We start from the raw sequence: 17,500 nt of genomic DNA on the forward strand, positions 1-17,500 counted from the left end.
TCTCTCTCTCTCCCTCTCTCGCCACGCCGCACATTATACTGCTGATACAATAAAATGGCACAGGCTTACTGTACAAATTAATTCGAGTCACCCTGGCCCCAATAAATACACATTATTCACATCTATCTTGGTTACAAGAACACCCCCCCAACCCCCACTTATTTTATTTTCACTCCTCACACCCTCCCCGCAAATCTTTGTTCTCGTTGTTCCTGCCGGTAATTAAATGTACCGGAAAAGCACCATGCATGACGCCTCGATATCACTGCTACAACTTCAGGTGTCGTTTAGCGTTGTGGATCACAAAGTGGGGTCCGCGGACCCCCGGGGCTCCTTGAGGGGCTAATATAGCATCAAAATCAGTTTTACCACTTTAACCATAATATATTATATTATGGTCACTATGGCTATTTGAAAATAGCCATAGTGACCTTGTAGATCAGCTATTAAAAAGAAAAGAAATGCATCTTGGATTTTTTTTTTACAATTTGGAATATTTGGAAATATTATAACAACACAACCTTGTATACGGGTCCTTGGTATTTTCAGGCCAAATAAATATAAATTTTGGGGTCCTTGACATGAAAAAGTTTAAGAACCGCTGGTGTGGAAGGATGAGGGTTCTACTTCTGTAAAACGTGTTCTCATTTCTGTCTGTCTCCTTTCCACTTCCTTGTTTTACTTCTCTCTCTCTCCCTTTCTCCGTCCGTCTGTCTGTCTGTCTGTCTGTCTGTCTGTCTGTCTGTCTGTCTGTCTGTCTGTCTGTTGACCTACTTTGGAGCAGAGCTTAGGCTCATTCCCTTTGTTTTTCACTGTTGTGGCGAAGAGGAGAAAAGCTGAGAGCTCTGTCCTCCCCTCCCTCCCTCCCTCCCTCCCTCCCTCGTGCTCCTGATCTAAGCGGATGGCGGGCGGAGACCAGCGGCAGTGAAATATGCCAGCTTTCGGGAACCCGGCTGCCCCTGCGAAATCACTCCCGGCGAGTCTCACAAGAAGCTGTAGTCCGGGGGGGTTAAGGAGCTTATGTCTCGCTTTACACGACATACGCCCAGCAGAAAGCGAGCCGGGCGACAGCGCGCGCCCGTGGGACGGGCTGGGTGGTGGGGGGGGGGGGGGCGGGTGGGTGTAGTGTGAAACCTCTCCATGCAAAGTGGGTCTCATTATGGGCTGAACTGTGCGTTACCTTTGGTAAACAGTGTGGGGGAAACATTTCTCAGGCGTGCGTCACTCTAAAAATCTACGGGCTGGCAAACGACCGCCGGTCCTCGCCGGGGCCCCGGCTCATCGCTCAAATCTACGGGCCCCGCGGGGATGTATGGGCTCAGTCATGATTAGACAGATAGAATAAATAATCGGCGCGGGTCTTGAATGGATGCTCGGTCCGGCTCCCTTTGTTGTTTGTGCAAATTCCCTCCAGGTGTTTTTTGCCAAGTGACCTTCTCAGTCACGAGGAAAAGTCAAAAATTCTATTTGTGAGCCGAGGCGTTCATTATCATAGCTCCTTGCACACTCAAGGGTACCTGGCCGCGTGCGTTAGAGCAATTGATGTTTAGTTGGATATTACAGAAGTCCAGGACAAACTAGGGGATCAGTCAGGGTTGCTCTCAGGGTTTTTACAATATTCATATATTGATTTAAATAATGGTCTATCGTTACAGGGAAAACACACAACTAAACTATCACATTGTACATTTCTGATTAGGTTCAACACAGCAATAGCTTCCTCTGTTAAGGCATAATTATTACTGATGGTGACCCTCGCAGTCAGAATATGACAGCATTGGAATACATATATATATTACATGAATATATTAATTGAGTACATGTTAAATATCAGTCCCGCGCATGCGTACATCCGATTGCACGTCCGGTTGAAGCCATGCTCGAGCCGCTGTTATTGTTTTTGCGTGCTTACGACGGGGGAGGAAAAAAAAAACGACAGGACAAACCCACAGACACCATAGAGGAGTTTGGAGGAGACAGAGAGAGAGACAGCTGTAGCGTTGCGTCTGTACTTTACATTTCACCATGGCCACTGCTGAAGCCAGCGATGGTAATGATGATAATACACAAACGGAAGAATTGGAAAACCCTCCCGCTTCCTTTAAGTCAAAAGTCTGCCAATATTTTGGCTTCCCAGTGAATTATGAGGGCACCCGACGCGTTTTTGACAAAACGGCTACCGTTTGTCGATTATGCTCCACACACGTATGGCTTAGCTCAGGAGTCTTCAACGTTTTCGCAGCGCGAGGCGTTGTGAGCTTGTAGATCTGCTATTTTTGGCTAAAGTTCACCTCAGAAAAGGGATGAGGTTACGTAAAAAACAACAACATATCACACAAAGATTTGGCGGACCCCCTGTAGTAACTCTGAGGACCCCCTAGGGGTCCCGGACCCCCTGTTGAAGACCCCTGGCTTAGCTTATTATTCACATTTCTTGTTTGTTAAAGCTCTTATGTTCAAACGATGTGAACATACTTACTATACTATACTAAGAAGTTTAAGTCAAATAACAGTTGTCTTTGGATCCTTTTTTCTTGTTGTTCAACTTTGTATTTAGATTTTATTTAGTTATAGAGCTTCACAAGAATGTTGTTAACTCATCTCAAAGAAGAATCTGAAAATGACAGTTGTTGTAAGGGCATAAAACTCTTTTTGTTATTCTCATTCTCATTTGATATTATTCAAATAAAAGGGACTTATTGAGAAACAAGTGTTTTTCTTTACAAATCAAGACAATAGCGTAAATGAATAATCATATAGCCCTCAAAGCTGAAAAAAATAACATTTAAAAAATATATATCGTATCGAAAATTGAATCGAATCGTGACCTTAAAATCGAAAGTCGAATCGAATCGTGGATTACAGTAAGCGTATCGTGACACCGTAGGGTGGGGGGGAATCTCTATTTATGATCCTGATCTAACCACATCACATCAGCCAGACTATAGCTGCCAACATCCAACTGTTCTCAATACTGTATCTTAGAATTGCAGTGACTCTCTGTCACTTTGCACCACTGTGCTGTGTGACCATGTGTGAAGAGAAAAACAACAGTAATTAAACTCACCCCTATACGAGCACATTCGCGGCTGCTAAATTGGAAAATCACATGGTGTAAAACCATTCCACTTAAGTTTATGCCCCAGTGACTCTTGTTGTTGCATAAGCAAAGGGCGAGGGCGAGACATTTTGTTTGCCGTGTTTCTGCTAACAGGATAACAGCGTCTTGTGTTTCACGTCTTGGCGCTCATGTTGTATGACCCTCTGGGGACGCCGTACATCAACCGCTAATTAGAACGCATGCAGACCTGATGACGGAGACGCTACCTTTTAATGTCCTCCACAGGCTAACAGACAGCTGAGTGGATTTGGCCTCGGAAATGGAGTGCTGCAAGCATGCCCTAAGCAACTTGGTTAATTAAGACGTGCTGCTGACGACTGGTGAGCTGTGCACATCATTACAGATCTCGCTCGCCTAATTGGAAAGAGTGGTAACGGTTTAAATGCTTTTCTCTTCATTATTGGTCCTCTGAAGTGGCACGGTTAGCTGTATCGCCAGGTATCGGTCATTAGACTTAGGTAAACAGTCTGCATTCCTAAAGTATTTCTTTAACATGTCACGTCACGGTGGGAGCATTTTCACACCCTTGCGAATTCCTCCCAGAACACCTTCGACGCCAATAATGCAGTTTCACCATTGTGGCAATTGCACACTGAGCTTATACGCTTTCAAAACACTCCCACTGTTAATGTATGCACGCTTTTAGCAGTGTGCGACTATTATCCGTTATTTCAGCAACATCCTAGGATAATGTCTGTGTAATAGATGTATCTTTGGTTGAGGGTAATGTTATTGATCACATGTGGTGTTACAAATTGTCGCTGTCGGGTGGAAACCTTGTATGTCAGTCATGTAGTCAATGGGAGATTTTGAACATTTTTCAAAAAGCGTCAAAAATGATACTTGTTTTCTTTTCTTTTTTTTCCTAAATTTTTATCCCACGATTTTGTAACCCCTATTTTTTCACCCTAGTGCCAATGCCTAAGCGTGTAATCCTGGGCACTACCTTTCCTCTGCCAACCTAGGGAGGCCAGGGCCGAGCTCATGCCTCCTTCAATGCATGAGAGCCGTCTGACCTTCTTATCACCTGACAGGGGAGAGTTTCCCTGGTTGGACGTAGCGCGTGGAAGGAACACGTTATTCCAACCAGTTCCCTTCCCCTCCATCAGGCGCCCCGGCTGGCCAGGGGGAGGCAGTATAGTGACCAGGATTACTGCATGTTTTTTGTGAGGGTATTAACTACCCTAGGAGACACGGGGAGAACATGCAAACTCCACACAGAAAGGCCCTTTCGCCAACCCCACCTAGGGTGTGGGCACTGATGACGCGGAGGAGAGAACACACTTGTTTTCTTTTTGAAAAATTGCGACAACAGCCGATCTATAAGCTCACAATCTGTCACGATGCCACGTGTTGTGAACTACTTTTGTCCGAAACATAATGATGAAGTAGGGCATGATTTACAAAAAAATCTAAAAAGTTGAAATATGGAGATACAAGGTTTCATAATTCTAATGTGTTTTTTCAGAATGTACATTAGATTAAATTTTTACCAAACCTATCAGTCACAAAAAGCAGGTCATATGAACAGTCGTCAGCTTAAAACGTCACAGTAAATAAAACAAAGTTGCGTGGATCTCTCCATCTCTCACCTGCCCTGCACTTTGATGTCAGAGATGGCGTAGAAGTACCGGGACAGGTTGTTCTCGTCCACCATGGTGGCGCCCGTGGCCGGCCGCAGCAGCCGGACCCGCAGGTCGGTGATGGTGAAGAAGTCCCTCAGGTTCTTGGTGGTGTCCAGCTGGCCGTAGAGCGACGCCATGTTGTGGAGCCGCGGGCCGGCGAACAGCGCGAAGCGGTCCTTGATCTCGAAGCGCACCGTCTTGTCGTACTTCCACACGTAGCCCCGCGAGTACTCCTCGGTGCAGATGATGTCCAGGAGCGTGTGCTGCGTCAGGTCCTGCGCCGTCTTGGGCTCCATGGTGAAGGCGTCCAGGCAGTCGGTGGCGTAGAACTGGTACGGCTGCCAGGTTTTCCCGTAGTCCAGCGACTTCTCCAGGACCATCTGCTCGGGCCGGCCCGACTCGAAGGTCAGCACGATGTCGTCCGTCAACTCGATGGTCTTGTCCCAGGACAGCGTGATGTTGACGAGCAGCGGCCTGGGGTACTTCTTCCAGGACGACGACTGCCAGAAGGTGGTGGGGTTCCGGCCCTCGAAGTCGAACATCAGCTCTGGCGGGTGGGCCAGCTCCTCGGTGGCGGCGTCGCACTCGTTGTTGCACATGTACGGGTTCTCCTGCGGGGAAGGGAAGAGAGAGGGTCGGAGAAAGGGAGGATGGGTCCATGGAGAGGGGGGGGAGACAAAAACGGTTATGAAGATGGGTCAGTTGTGAACATGACATGTCATGTAACATGACATAACACAGCTGAGACAAGGGACATGTGTTTTACCACTTAAAGGGATATTTCACTTTTTTTTTTTAAACGGTAATTTTATCGTCTACTCAGGCTTTTGTGAGCCCCCCGGACAGTTTTTAAGTCGCTTGATTCAGTATTTAGATATTCATTTTATCCCCCTTCCTATACAAACCTATAGACGAATCCACAGACGCGCTGCCTGTAGCTGCCTGTAGGCGGCCATTGCTGCGGTGTCGCGTCCGCGGAGCGTTGACACCGCAGCAATGGCTGCGCGCAGGGCAGCGCTCCGTGGATTCGTGTATAGCCTGGCTCCAGCCCCTGAAATCGCTAGCCTCACATTCAGGGTCTGGTGACGCTGTAAAAGGCGGGGTTTTCTCGGTTGAAAATCTAACCGGCGGCCCGGCCCAATCGGGATTGGGTTAATCCAGTATGAATCAATCGCTAAAGAGTCCCACTTCGGCCACGCCCCCATCTCAGAAAACGGCTGCACTGAGAGGGCTTTCAGGCTGAATATTGGAGTGAAACACAATGAAAATTCAGAGTGTCAGGCTAATACAAACCCATTGTAACTTCAAACACAATTTTTAACATTTTAGATTCATCAAAAACACCCATCCTTGGTTCTGGTAACTCACCCTGCCCTCCTAATACTGTACGTTATTTTATTGTATTTATTTATTTATTTTCATTTTCCAAACAAATGATTACAAATAAATAACAAGTTATTGAAAAAACACGGTCTCCTGACGTATTAGAAGGACAATGTCAGTCACCAGAACCAAGGACGGGTGTTTCTGATGAATCTAACATGGTTAAAATGGAGTTTGAAGTTACAATGGGTTTGTATACGAAGGGGGCGTGTCTGATAACATGAATATCAAATATCTAAATACTGAATCAAGCAACTTAAAAACTGTCCGGGGTGCTCCCAAAAGCCTGGGTGGACGATAAAATGACACATTTTCTTTTTTAAAGTGAAATAATATTAAGCCCTATTTTGTTCACAAAACGTTCACAAATTGTGAAAATAGACGATCTGCAAGCTCACAACATTTCACACAATGACATACATTGTCATCATAATGACAATATAGGGACGCCAGGTTGAAAGTGATTAAAAGTCTCCTCGTCATGAAAGCATGGAGCTCCTCCTCCCTCTGATGCTATATAATTTGGAAAGCAAAGCCTGACACCCACCAGAAGCAGTGAACATTTTAATCTAAATCTAAATTATTAACTGATGGCCTTGGTGGTCTAATAATTGATGGCCTCAGCCACAGCCGTAGCACCGGCTGAATCCAGATGAGGGTCTGTACTGTATTCCTATGCCCTGGTGCACGTGCAGGCTTTATGTGACATTTATGTCTCTGTTACAGCTGTGGAAAAAGTACTCGCAAGTAAAAGTATCAATACTGCAATGTAGACATACTCTGTTACAAGTAAAAAGCCTGTGTTCAAAATGTTACTTGAGTAAAAGTACAAAAGTATTGGCATCAAAATATACTTTAAGTACCAAAAGTAAAAGTACTAGCATGATTGAAAATAGCAGATCTACAAGCTCACAACGCGTCGCGATGCGACGCGTTGTGAGCTTGTAGATCGGCTATTTTCAAATAGCTTAGGTATAAAATAGGGCTGAAGTGGTTAATTTATGTTTCATAATATCATAATTTATATCTGGAAAGTAACTAGTAACTAAAGTTGTCAAATAATTGTAGTGGAGTAAAAGTACTATATTTGCCTCTGAGACGTAGTGGAGAAGAAGTAAAAGTACTGGAAACTGAAAATACTCAAGTTAAGTAAAAATACATCAAAACTGTACTTAAGTACAGTACTTGAGTAAATGTACTTAGTTACTTTACACCACTGGTCTGTTATGCCCCTGTCCCTCTGACCCTACGTTCAAGCTTAGCCCACCATTCATGTCGTATGATGTGATAGAATTAAAAATGAGCAAAAAGAGTAAAATATACAATAAGTTTCAGGATCCTGAAGCATCTTAATCTGATTACCCTGTTAAGATCATTTTGTTGCTGTTGGCCAGAAACCTATTATCTCCATAGAACATGAATTTCAACGTTTTTTTCTGCTTCGTCATACGATAGTGTAACGCAAAAGTATGCCGAAAACAGACGGTCTGCAAACTTGATGTGACTTCTTGTGGGTAGGTTTGTGGATTGCCTATTTTCTTCAGCTTTGGAACATTTTGAAAAGTTGAGTCAATTGGAACACATGTTCTTTTCTTTTTTTTCTCTTACATTTCCTGAAAAGTAACGCCTTTGCACATATACAAGGTTTCCACCCTACAGCGATGATTTGCTGCGTTCTGAAAAGTGAAGGTCGCTCTATCAGAGAGTGAAGTGTCAATACATTTCACACCGGAGAATATCTGGGAGGGCATCCTGTTAGTTCAATGTGTCAGATGAAGCACAAAATAACTTTGTGTACGATGAGTGTTTTCATTTATGATAAGTTAACGATAATTAATTTATTTGAATAGCACTTTTCCAAACAAGGCTACAAGTGCTTTACATGACACGGTAAAAAAAAGAGCAGCAATATAACCATAAAGACTTAGAGGAAGAAGAAGTAGAGAAGAAGAAAACGAGAAGATAATAATGACATAATTAAAACTATATTCTCTTCACGTTTTCGAGTCAATTGGTACTTGGTCCACATGGCCATGGACGCGGAAGATTTGCTGCTCCATTCACTTCCTGGTTAACTTATTATTAAAAAATGCTGTATCTCGGCTCCTGCGTACGTTGATTAGCAACCATCAGGGGATCGATCATACTGGAGATAAATATTCTGTGACTACTTGAAGAAGGTTATAAAACACAAAAATCTCTGGCAAGGGTGAGTTTATTAATGTACTCTGGCAGAGAAATAAAAAACAACTTAAAACTGGCATGAGAGGCAAAATACACTAAGAGAAAAGCTGACATAAAAGTAGATTTTCAGAAGTGATTTAAAAATTGCCACTGCTTTTGCTGGCCCTAGATCCTCATTAGGGCTTTCCAAAGCCTATAGGTGCCCGAGCGCGCAAAAGCCTGATAAAGCCCATAAAGTAATGAGGCGAGTTTTCGGAACGACCAGGAGGGCCCTTCAGTTCAATTAGTTGACCACTAAAGCTTGAGTAACAGTGTACGGGCGCCGTTCAAACCACAGAAGGCTCTGTATACGTTGGGGTCGATGCTTAATATTTCCCCACTCTAAATGATTTAAGACAACTGTACAAATTGAAGGGAAGGATCGAGGCTTAAGTGGTGCGACGTGTCTTTCCTTTGCTGTGGCTCCCCGGTTCGTCTGCATTCGAGCTGCGCGCGGGTTTTTTTTTTTTTTTTGTGGTTTTGTCAGCGAGCCGTAAATTCATCACGCCCCCCCACCCCTCCCCCCTGCTGAAAGAGGTCCTCCCCCCAAAAAAACATTTGTCCGCTTTGCCACAAATCATTACGAGGCGATGTTCTCTCTCCCCCAACTCCCCAGCGGCTTGTCGGGAGGTGGTGGGGTGGAGCGGGACCTTTTGAAGCACTCCGAGCTCCAATTTATCAGGACAAGATAATCCGCTACTTGATTAGGTGGGAGATGTCAGTCCGTGTGTGGGTGTGTGCATGGGTCGAGGTGATTGTGTGTGTGCGTGTGTGTGTGTGTGTGCGTGTGTGTGTGCGCATGCGTGTGCATGTGCGTGCGCGTGTGTGTGCGTGTGTGTGTGCGTGTGTGTGTGTAAGACACAAACCAAAGAGGCAGGGAGAAAAAAAAAGGCGGGGAAAAGGGCTCCGTTCGGCTAATAAGCTTTGCACATTTTTCCTCGTCCTCCAAAGGCAAGGTGACAGTGAAACGGAGCTGTGCCAGGCCTTCTAACTGCTGGAGAGTCCCATTAATATCCTGTCTGGACTATCCCCTGCAGGCCTCTCCCAGCACTGGACAGTGGTGGCTGGGAGAGGAGACAGCGGAGAGGGAGGGAGGGGGGGTATAGGCTAGCTGGACTGCATGCATGGCAGGGCTGGCAGTGGAAATTTCCACTTGGGTTTCAGTGGAGCCATCACGATGGGAGCTTAGGTGTGCCATTAACTATAGCATCTGGTGCAGCATGTACCCACAGACAGATATAGAATAGCTCATTTACTATGGTTATGTCTGCTTTGGGGATCATGGACAGACTCTAAAAACAGCATGGCTGAGTGTTTTTTTTTCTCTCAATTCTTTGGTGTGGGGCGGGGTGGGGGGGGGGCCCACAACACATCGCAGATGTGACCCATTGTGAGTTTATAGATCTGCTATTTCTTTCATGCTACGGAGCATAAATCGGGCACAAAGCTGGTATCCAGTTCCAGCGGAAGATTTAGCTCGGTGTGAAGCTGTAAGAGAGAGGGGGATCATCTGTCTTTTTATTCTTCTTTTCTGAGAAGCTATGTCAAGTCTGGGTTCAGAATTTTCTTTTCGCTTTGTATGGTGGAATCTGACATCAAACAATCATCTATATACGCACGCACGCACACACTCACACACTCCCACACACACACACGTGCGCACGCACACACACACATCCCGACTGTGCCATCTCCACCAGCATGACTCGGTAATCAGACAGAGATGTATCCCTATCGATCTCTTCGGCTGAGAATCTGCTGTGTGTAGCACCTGGCAGCACATCGCTTGCCGCCAAGCGCCCGCCTGAACGCGCGGGTTAAAAACCTTTCATTACTGTCTCCTCCGGTTCTCGCCCAGCGACAAAATACTGCCTTTATGAAGATCAATAACCTCAGCGGTCAGCCGGAGCGGAGAAAGGAGATAAAACGCTGAGTCTAAACCCCATGAAAATCAATGGTTGACTTCTGTGTTTTATTTTACGACGCTGCTGAGGGCTTTATTAGCCGATTAATGGTTTGGCAGACATTACAATAATTGACGGCACCCGGCACTACAACACGGCAGATCTGTAATTACAGAAGATGTTTCTATTAATCCAAATCTGACGATAAGCGGCCCGGCCGGAGGAGGACCGGACAGGGAGGCCAGCCCCATCACAGATTACACCGCTGTGGCCCATGACGGCGGGTGCCCAAGCGAATAGGTCACGCTAAATTGGTGCTAATGGCAATGGCGTTGATCCAGCCCAAAACACAATGGTTTAATCTGCTTCCTATACTGTGATGGAGTGAGATAGTGTGTGTGTGTGTGTGTGTGCGTGTGTGTGTGTGTGTGTGTGTGTGTGTGTGTGTGGGGGGGGGCTTATTTTATGTGAGTGAATATTCCACAAATCATCATCAAGCTACTCTAATCTCCTTGTCATGACTCATTGTCCCTATTGCAAAATGTGAAAATTGTTCAGGCTAATTTCACCACCTGACTGTGAAAGAGAGTGAGAGTGAGGGTAAAAGACCAACATGGCGAGTACGCGCGACAGCATGGATGATAATGAATCTGACTCATTCCATTCTGCTCGCCTCTCCACACAAACTGTTATTTGTTCTGTTTAGGTGGACAAAAAAAAGGCTTTGCCAGCAAGGCACATAACAGAAATTAAAAAGCCCTCATATGAAGTGTTTCTAGCGACGGTTTCCAAAAGTAATTTTTAATAGCAAAAACAACGTAGCGACATGTTGTGAGCTTGCAGTTTCACTGCTAAAAATAAGAAGAAAAAAGTATCAAATCGGGCTTAAGTGGGTAACCTCCAGCATGTTAGCTTATTAGACAGAATTGTATGCATTTCCTCGTTATTGCTGACCACTTACTTACACAAAACGTATTAGAACATTGGAGGGGGGAGGGGGTGAGTTTGAGGGAGAGGGGTGTAGAATGCCATAAACCATGGTGCATTATTTAATTATTTATGTGTTGATAGGCAAATAACAGCTCGTCTTACGGATATATTTTTATTCTCAATTCTTGTAATTTTGGTGCTGGTGATTTGTGTTTGGGGGTGCCTAAAATCTCTTTGGGGGATGCCAAGAAAATGCAGTAAACACCCTGGCTTATCTGGTTTGTAATATGAAGCATATGAATTAATATGAATATGAATATGAACATGTCCCTAACCCTAATATGAACATATCCCTAACCCTTCCTGAATGTCTTGGTGTATATGAAGGCTATGGGTATGTGGAAAAAAATTGATCATTGGAGACTTTAGGTAACCAACCTCAGGGAAACATTGTGCATTATTGCATACACTAACACACCCACAAATTATTTTTTAGCTTTATTAGCGCACAATTCCAGACAGTGCATGATTAATGAAAACAAAGGTACCTGTACCTTGGTATAATGGCTAACGTTAAGGCTATGTTGAGATTGGCAGACCTATCCAGATTGGAATAAGATTGGTTTTGTATCAAGTCTGAACAGATAAAAAACACATGGAAACAGATTTTTGTGAATCAGATTTGAACCACATTCCTAGGTGGTTTGAAATGCAATTTAAATCAGATTTCTAAAGATGCAACTCATTCTGGACACTCGGAAGCCTGATTTAGGCAGCTGCTTATCTAGATCAGCTATTTTCGGTTAGCAACACTGTCGTCAGTGGTGTAAAGTAGCTAAGTACATTTACTCAAGTACTGTACTTAAGTACAATATTGAGGTACTTTTACTTACTTACTTTACTGGAGTATTTCCTACATCTCAGAGGCAAATATTGTACTTTTACTCCACTACAATTATTTGATAACTTAAGTTAATATACTAGTTACTACATTATAAAACATACATTATCCACTTTAGCCATATTTTATACATAGGCTATTTTCAAACATTTCAGTACTTTTACTTTTGGTACTTTAAGTACATTTTGATACCAATACTTTTGTACTTTTACTCAAGTAAATGTTTTATTCCGGACTTTTACTTCTACATTGCGGTATTGATACTTTTACTTAAGTTAAACATTTGAGTACTTTTTACACCACTGACTGTCGTACAACAGAGTATAACTTAAGCATTACTCACACAGAATACACAAATCTGACCATATCGCTTGCAAATAACAATGGACAGTCAGCCCATCAGATTTGAGAAACAAGTGGGATTTGCCTATGGGGTCTGAACAAAGCCTAATTGAGTGCAGCAAAATAAACTATTGACTGGGTGTTTTGCCCGGGCTGCCATTTTGGCTGAGGCTACTTTTTAAAATAAGATATGAGTGTGGTGGCTGACAGGCCTGGCCTGGGCACAGCGCAGTGTACTGATGGAGGATGGGACTTGGGGGAATATAAATTTACAATCTGCCGACAGGCCGCGCAGATAGATGGGCCTCCACCAATCAAAGCAATCCGTTTGCGCGACAGATGTCTCAGACTTGTAACCCAGATAGCAGATTGCATCCTCCTCCCTCCGCCGGTCCCGCCCCTCCAGCCCCCCCAGCCTGTCTTCCACTGTTCTTATCGCGTCATCTGGCTCGGTCTTCCACTGACTGTTTCGTTTTTTTCTCTCTCTCGCTCTCTCTCTCTCTTTTTTTGTTGCACCATCACATTTCTTTTGAAACGGTGTCAGTGATCAGAAGTCTCATTGTAAAAGTCATCTGATGCTGCCGCGTGTTCATACGGGGAGATAGGATCTTGAAACGAGGCATAGCAGGCAAGTATCAAAGCAATGTCAAAAGATTAAATCCCTCCAAACTGGTTGGTTTGCACTAGAAAGAAATGGCACTATACAGCGGATTCCTCGCTCCACACATGATAAGAGCAACAGTTTTGACTCACTATTAAATGAAATGGCTGACGATGGGCTTTTGTTGCTTTGTACATTAACATACAACAAATGACAAACGTAAATTTGACCTTTTTAATGTTTGCACCATAGGCAGTAACTGATGCCGATGTTTGGAAAGAGGTGGCTTTTGAAAAGATCAGCTTTGGTTTATTCCCGTGTTATCTGACGCATCCATTGCAACGCGCACCAAAGAGAGAGAGAGAGAGAGAGAGAGAGAGAGATATCTCTGGAGTTAAATCAGAAGTGCATCTGCATGCCCGAGCTCGTCTCCTCTCTCCACAGCGTCCTGCTTTTTCAGCTGACGTTCAGAATTAAGGCCATTCCTCGCCTATAACAGGTTATTAGATGAACATAATTTGAAACAACAAAAAAACGCATGTCATGGTAATTGAAAGAAGACTTTAAACTAGCGACTGAACGCATAAAGTATTTATGACAATGATTACTAAGGTAATAAAATCAAGTGTAAACTCCGGTCAAACACCCATTGAGATTAATGGCATGTAACGTCTTCTGCACCCACCAGGATGGGAAATAGCGACACTTTCTAGGCCATTGATGAGAACTGCAGCGTTTTAATGACTTCCTTATTGGCTTCATATCCAGAACTGGATCCATGCCCCTGGTTTTAACATTCTTTAAAGCCCCCCCCCTCTCTCTCTCTTTATCTCTCATATTCATCCATCCATCCACCCTTATTTCCAAAGCTACGTTACACCATACAGCAGTGTGTGTGTGTGTGTGTGTGTGTGTGTGTGTGTGTGTGTGTGTGTGTGTGTGTGTGTGTGTGTGTGTGTGTGTGTGTGTGTGTGTGTGTACAGGCATAGTCCTGATAGGAGCTGTGTGTGGTGTGTTGTGTGGGAGTTTCAGGGTGAAGGTGTTGATTTGGTCAGTGTCAATATTGCAACTCTAGTGCCTCCAATTCAATAGCAAGTCTATTACCTGTTTGTGTGTGTGTGTGTGTGTGTGTGTGTGTGTGTGTGTGTGTGTGTGTGTGTGTGTGTGTGTGTGTGTGTGTGTGTGTGTGTGTGTGTGTGTGTGTGTGTGAGAGTGTGTGATTGTGTGTGTGTGTGTGTGTGTGTGTGTGCGTGCGTGTGTGTGTGTGTGTTTGTGCACAGACACACAGACATTCTCTCTGTATGTCTGTCTGTCTCTCTCTGCACATTGCTACATCTCGTTCCTCCTCCTCAGAATGTATCTTTTTCTTTGGATCACATTATTCGCATAATCTCTCTCTACTCTGCCGTTTACATAGATCTCTCTCTCTCTCTCTCTCGGTTTATTTCCTGGACCGCACGCACACACTTGCGCGCACGTGTGTGTGTGTATGTGTGTGTGTGTGTGTGTGTGTGTGGGGGGGGGGGGGGGTGTGTTGGAGGAATCTATCCCTGCTACATTAATGAGACCTTGTGTTCCAGGATGAATTTCTGCACCTGACCCAGAGGCTCAATGGAAGAGCCCCCCCCCCTCTCTCTCTCTCTCTCTCGCTCTCTCTCCCTACCCCCTCTCTCTCTCTCTCTCTCTCTCTCTCTCTCCATAATCTCTCCCCGTCTGCCTTTATCATACTCTTTCTATCTTTTCTTAGGGTAAAAAAGAAGACAGTTTTTATGGTAAAAGAAGAAGAAGAAGAAGAAGGGGGAATTTATTTAAAACATATTCAACTAGGAAATACAAAATGGGCAGAGTATTTTGGTAGTCTTATTAGAAGACAGGTATTCATCATGTCGTATTGTAGTCTGTAACTGTCTAAGTATTATGTTTTAGTTCAAAAATTAAAACTCTTTCTGTCATTTTCCTTTTTACATCTCATTCTTCCAGTTATGCCTTTGTTAGAGCCTCCCCCCCTCTCTCTCTCTCTCTCTCTCTCTCTCTCTCCCCCCCCTCCCCACCTCCAACAGTGCATTCTTCAATGATAAGTAACACCTTTGTGGGGGCCTCTCTCTCTCTCTCTCTCTCTCTCTCTCTCTCTCTCTCTCTCTCTCTCTCTCTCTCTCTCGCTGCAGGCTGCAGGCAGGCAGAGGGGCTTAACCTGGACGTGGGATGAATAAATGTGATGCGGGGTGCAGCAGATTACAGTAGTGGTAATAGACACCTCGGCCAAAGCCGCTCAGCCCCTCACAATCATATTTTCAAATGGCTCAGGGTCGCCTGGAGGTCGCCGTGGCTGGGCTCCAAAGGGGGCCGAGAACACACACACACACACACACACACACACACACACACACACACACACACACACACACACACACACACACACACACACACAGATTCCCCCTCACACCCGCTTTCATTGGAATTTCAATGGGATTTCGTTGGGATTGAGACTTCTTACGAGTCCTACAGCAGTGGTTCTCAAACTGTGGGTCGGGACCCCCAGGGGGGTAATCACATGTTTCCATGGGGTCCCAGATGACTCCGATGACCCCGATGGTTTCTCTGTTTGGGTCTTTCATTTAACCACTTAGACCTTATTATACTTGGTTAAAATTGACAGATCAAATCTATTAAAAATAGAGATTTAGTACATAAAAAAACAAATAATAACCCCTTATCATTTTCCCTGACAATTTAATTACATTTAATACCTTTTTTTACACACAAAAAAAGAAATGAACAAGCCCATTATTACTATCAAAAGTAATCAACAAACTATAAAAACTGGTCAAACATTGGCCAAATTGACAAATAATTATAAAAAATATATAAAGAAATAGGCAAAAATTGCCAAACTTGTAGATCTGCTATTTTCACAACATTTAACTGTGTAAACAATTCAATTTAAATGTAACGCCTCAACTCCTACAATTCCAAGTGCTTGTCAGAGTGGGGGGGGGGGGGTCCCCAGTTCAATTAGGATTATTTTGGGGGGTCACGGCCTGAAAAGGTTGAGAACCACTGCCCTACAGCAGTGGTTCTCAACCCTTTTCATATTAAAGTCCATTATTTATTCGGCATTTGAGCCACGGACCACCGTTTGATGAGATTTAGACTGTATCGTTGGATACGATTTTGTCCACAATTCCATGCTGTATTGATGGGGGACCACCTGGAACCCCCTCAAGGACCACTGGTGGTCCCCGGACCATTGGTTGAGAGCCACTGTCCTACAGGATAGTGAGAAGAAACAGGCCATTTGGAACTACAAGCTCAGAGAAACCATAAACTGGCACACACACACACACACACACACACACACACACACACACACACACACACGCGCGCGCGCACACACACGGCAGGCACTAAACCAAATGGGCCGTTCGGCGAGAAATTAAAAACCAGGTGACTTAAAGGCTGAATGGATAAAATGATGCCGTTTTGTGACGCTAGAGCGGGGAGATCCAATAGTGATCTACGGGCTACGTTCTCCCAGCACCTTAACCCATTCAATCCGGGAAAGCATCTACAAATGTCTCCTAAATCCTAAGAGGTTTGCCTTTCTCTGTGGAGTTTACATGTGTCATGTTTTACCCGTGTCCCCTAAAACATGCAGTAATCCTGCTCTCTATACTGCCTCCCCCTGGTCAGCCGGGGCGCCTGATGGAGGGGAAAGGAACTGGTTGGAATAACGTGTTCCTTCCGCGCGCTACGTCCTACCGGGGAAACTCGGTAGGCATGAGCTCAGTTCGGGGCTCTCCCCAGGCTGGCAGAGGGAGAGTAGCGCCCAAGATTACAAGCTTAGGCAATTGGCACTGGGTGAAAAACAGGTTTCTGAAAGACTTAATGTTTCTATATCAGTGGTTCTCAAACCTTTTCATGTCAAGGACCCCCAAAATGATATGAATTTGTCCGCCGACCCCCATATCAAAATATTCAGTTCCAGGGACCCCCAGAGGCAAAGATTTCAGTTACAAATGTATCGCGATTTTTAAAAAAAATAGCAGATCTACAAGCTCATAGCGGGGCACTCTGTGCCGCGCTATGAGCTTGTATATCTGCTATTTTTGAATTGACAAAGAAATCTAAAAATGACACAGACACGTTCCCGGTCTTAACGGTTTAACCACCGCCGTGGCCCACGGCCCGTAACCCATCCGGCGGGCAGAGGGAGGGCTTATGAGGCGAGACGACGACGTGTAAATGTCCCCCCATTCCGTCACGCCTCGGCGCCGGCGATTTAGGAGATTCATGAGCCTTAAAACAATCGCAGGGGGAAAAAAGCCGTGAGCACCCACCCACCACTGCGGCTTTTTTTCTTTCCGCCGCATATAAAAACAGTTTTATATTCTATTATCTTTTATAGGGCGTCGAGAGAGGGAGCGCCCGGGCCGGATGCCACGGCGCTATGGATCAGAGGACAGGACCGCC

At 44.7% G+C, this 17,500-nt stretch overlaps 1 protein-coding gene across 2 annotated transcripts in view; it reads right to left on the reverse strand.

Annotated features, from left to right (window-relative positions):
• Positions 1-17,500, reverse strand: part of ntng1a (netrin g1a) — a 135,383-nt gene that overhangs the window by 68,409 nt on the left and 49,474 nt on the right. For both annotated transcript variants that reach the window (XM_080418263.1, XM_080418262.1), the window contains exon 3: positions 4,714-5,357. In XM_080418263.1, the coding sequence (XP_080274389.1) occupies positions 4,714-5,357 (644 nt within the window). The remainder of the gene's footprint in view (positions 1-4,713; positions 5,358-17,500) is intronic.

The sequence above is a fragment of the Gymnoscopelus braueri genome (genome assembly GCF_963280865.1).
Source record: "Gymnoscopelus braueri genome assembly, chromosome: 21".
Taxonomy (NCBI): domain Eukaryota; kingdom Metazoa; phylum Chordata; class Actinopteri; order Myctophiformes; family Myctophidae; genus Gymnoscopelus; species Gymnoscopelus braueri.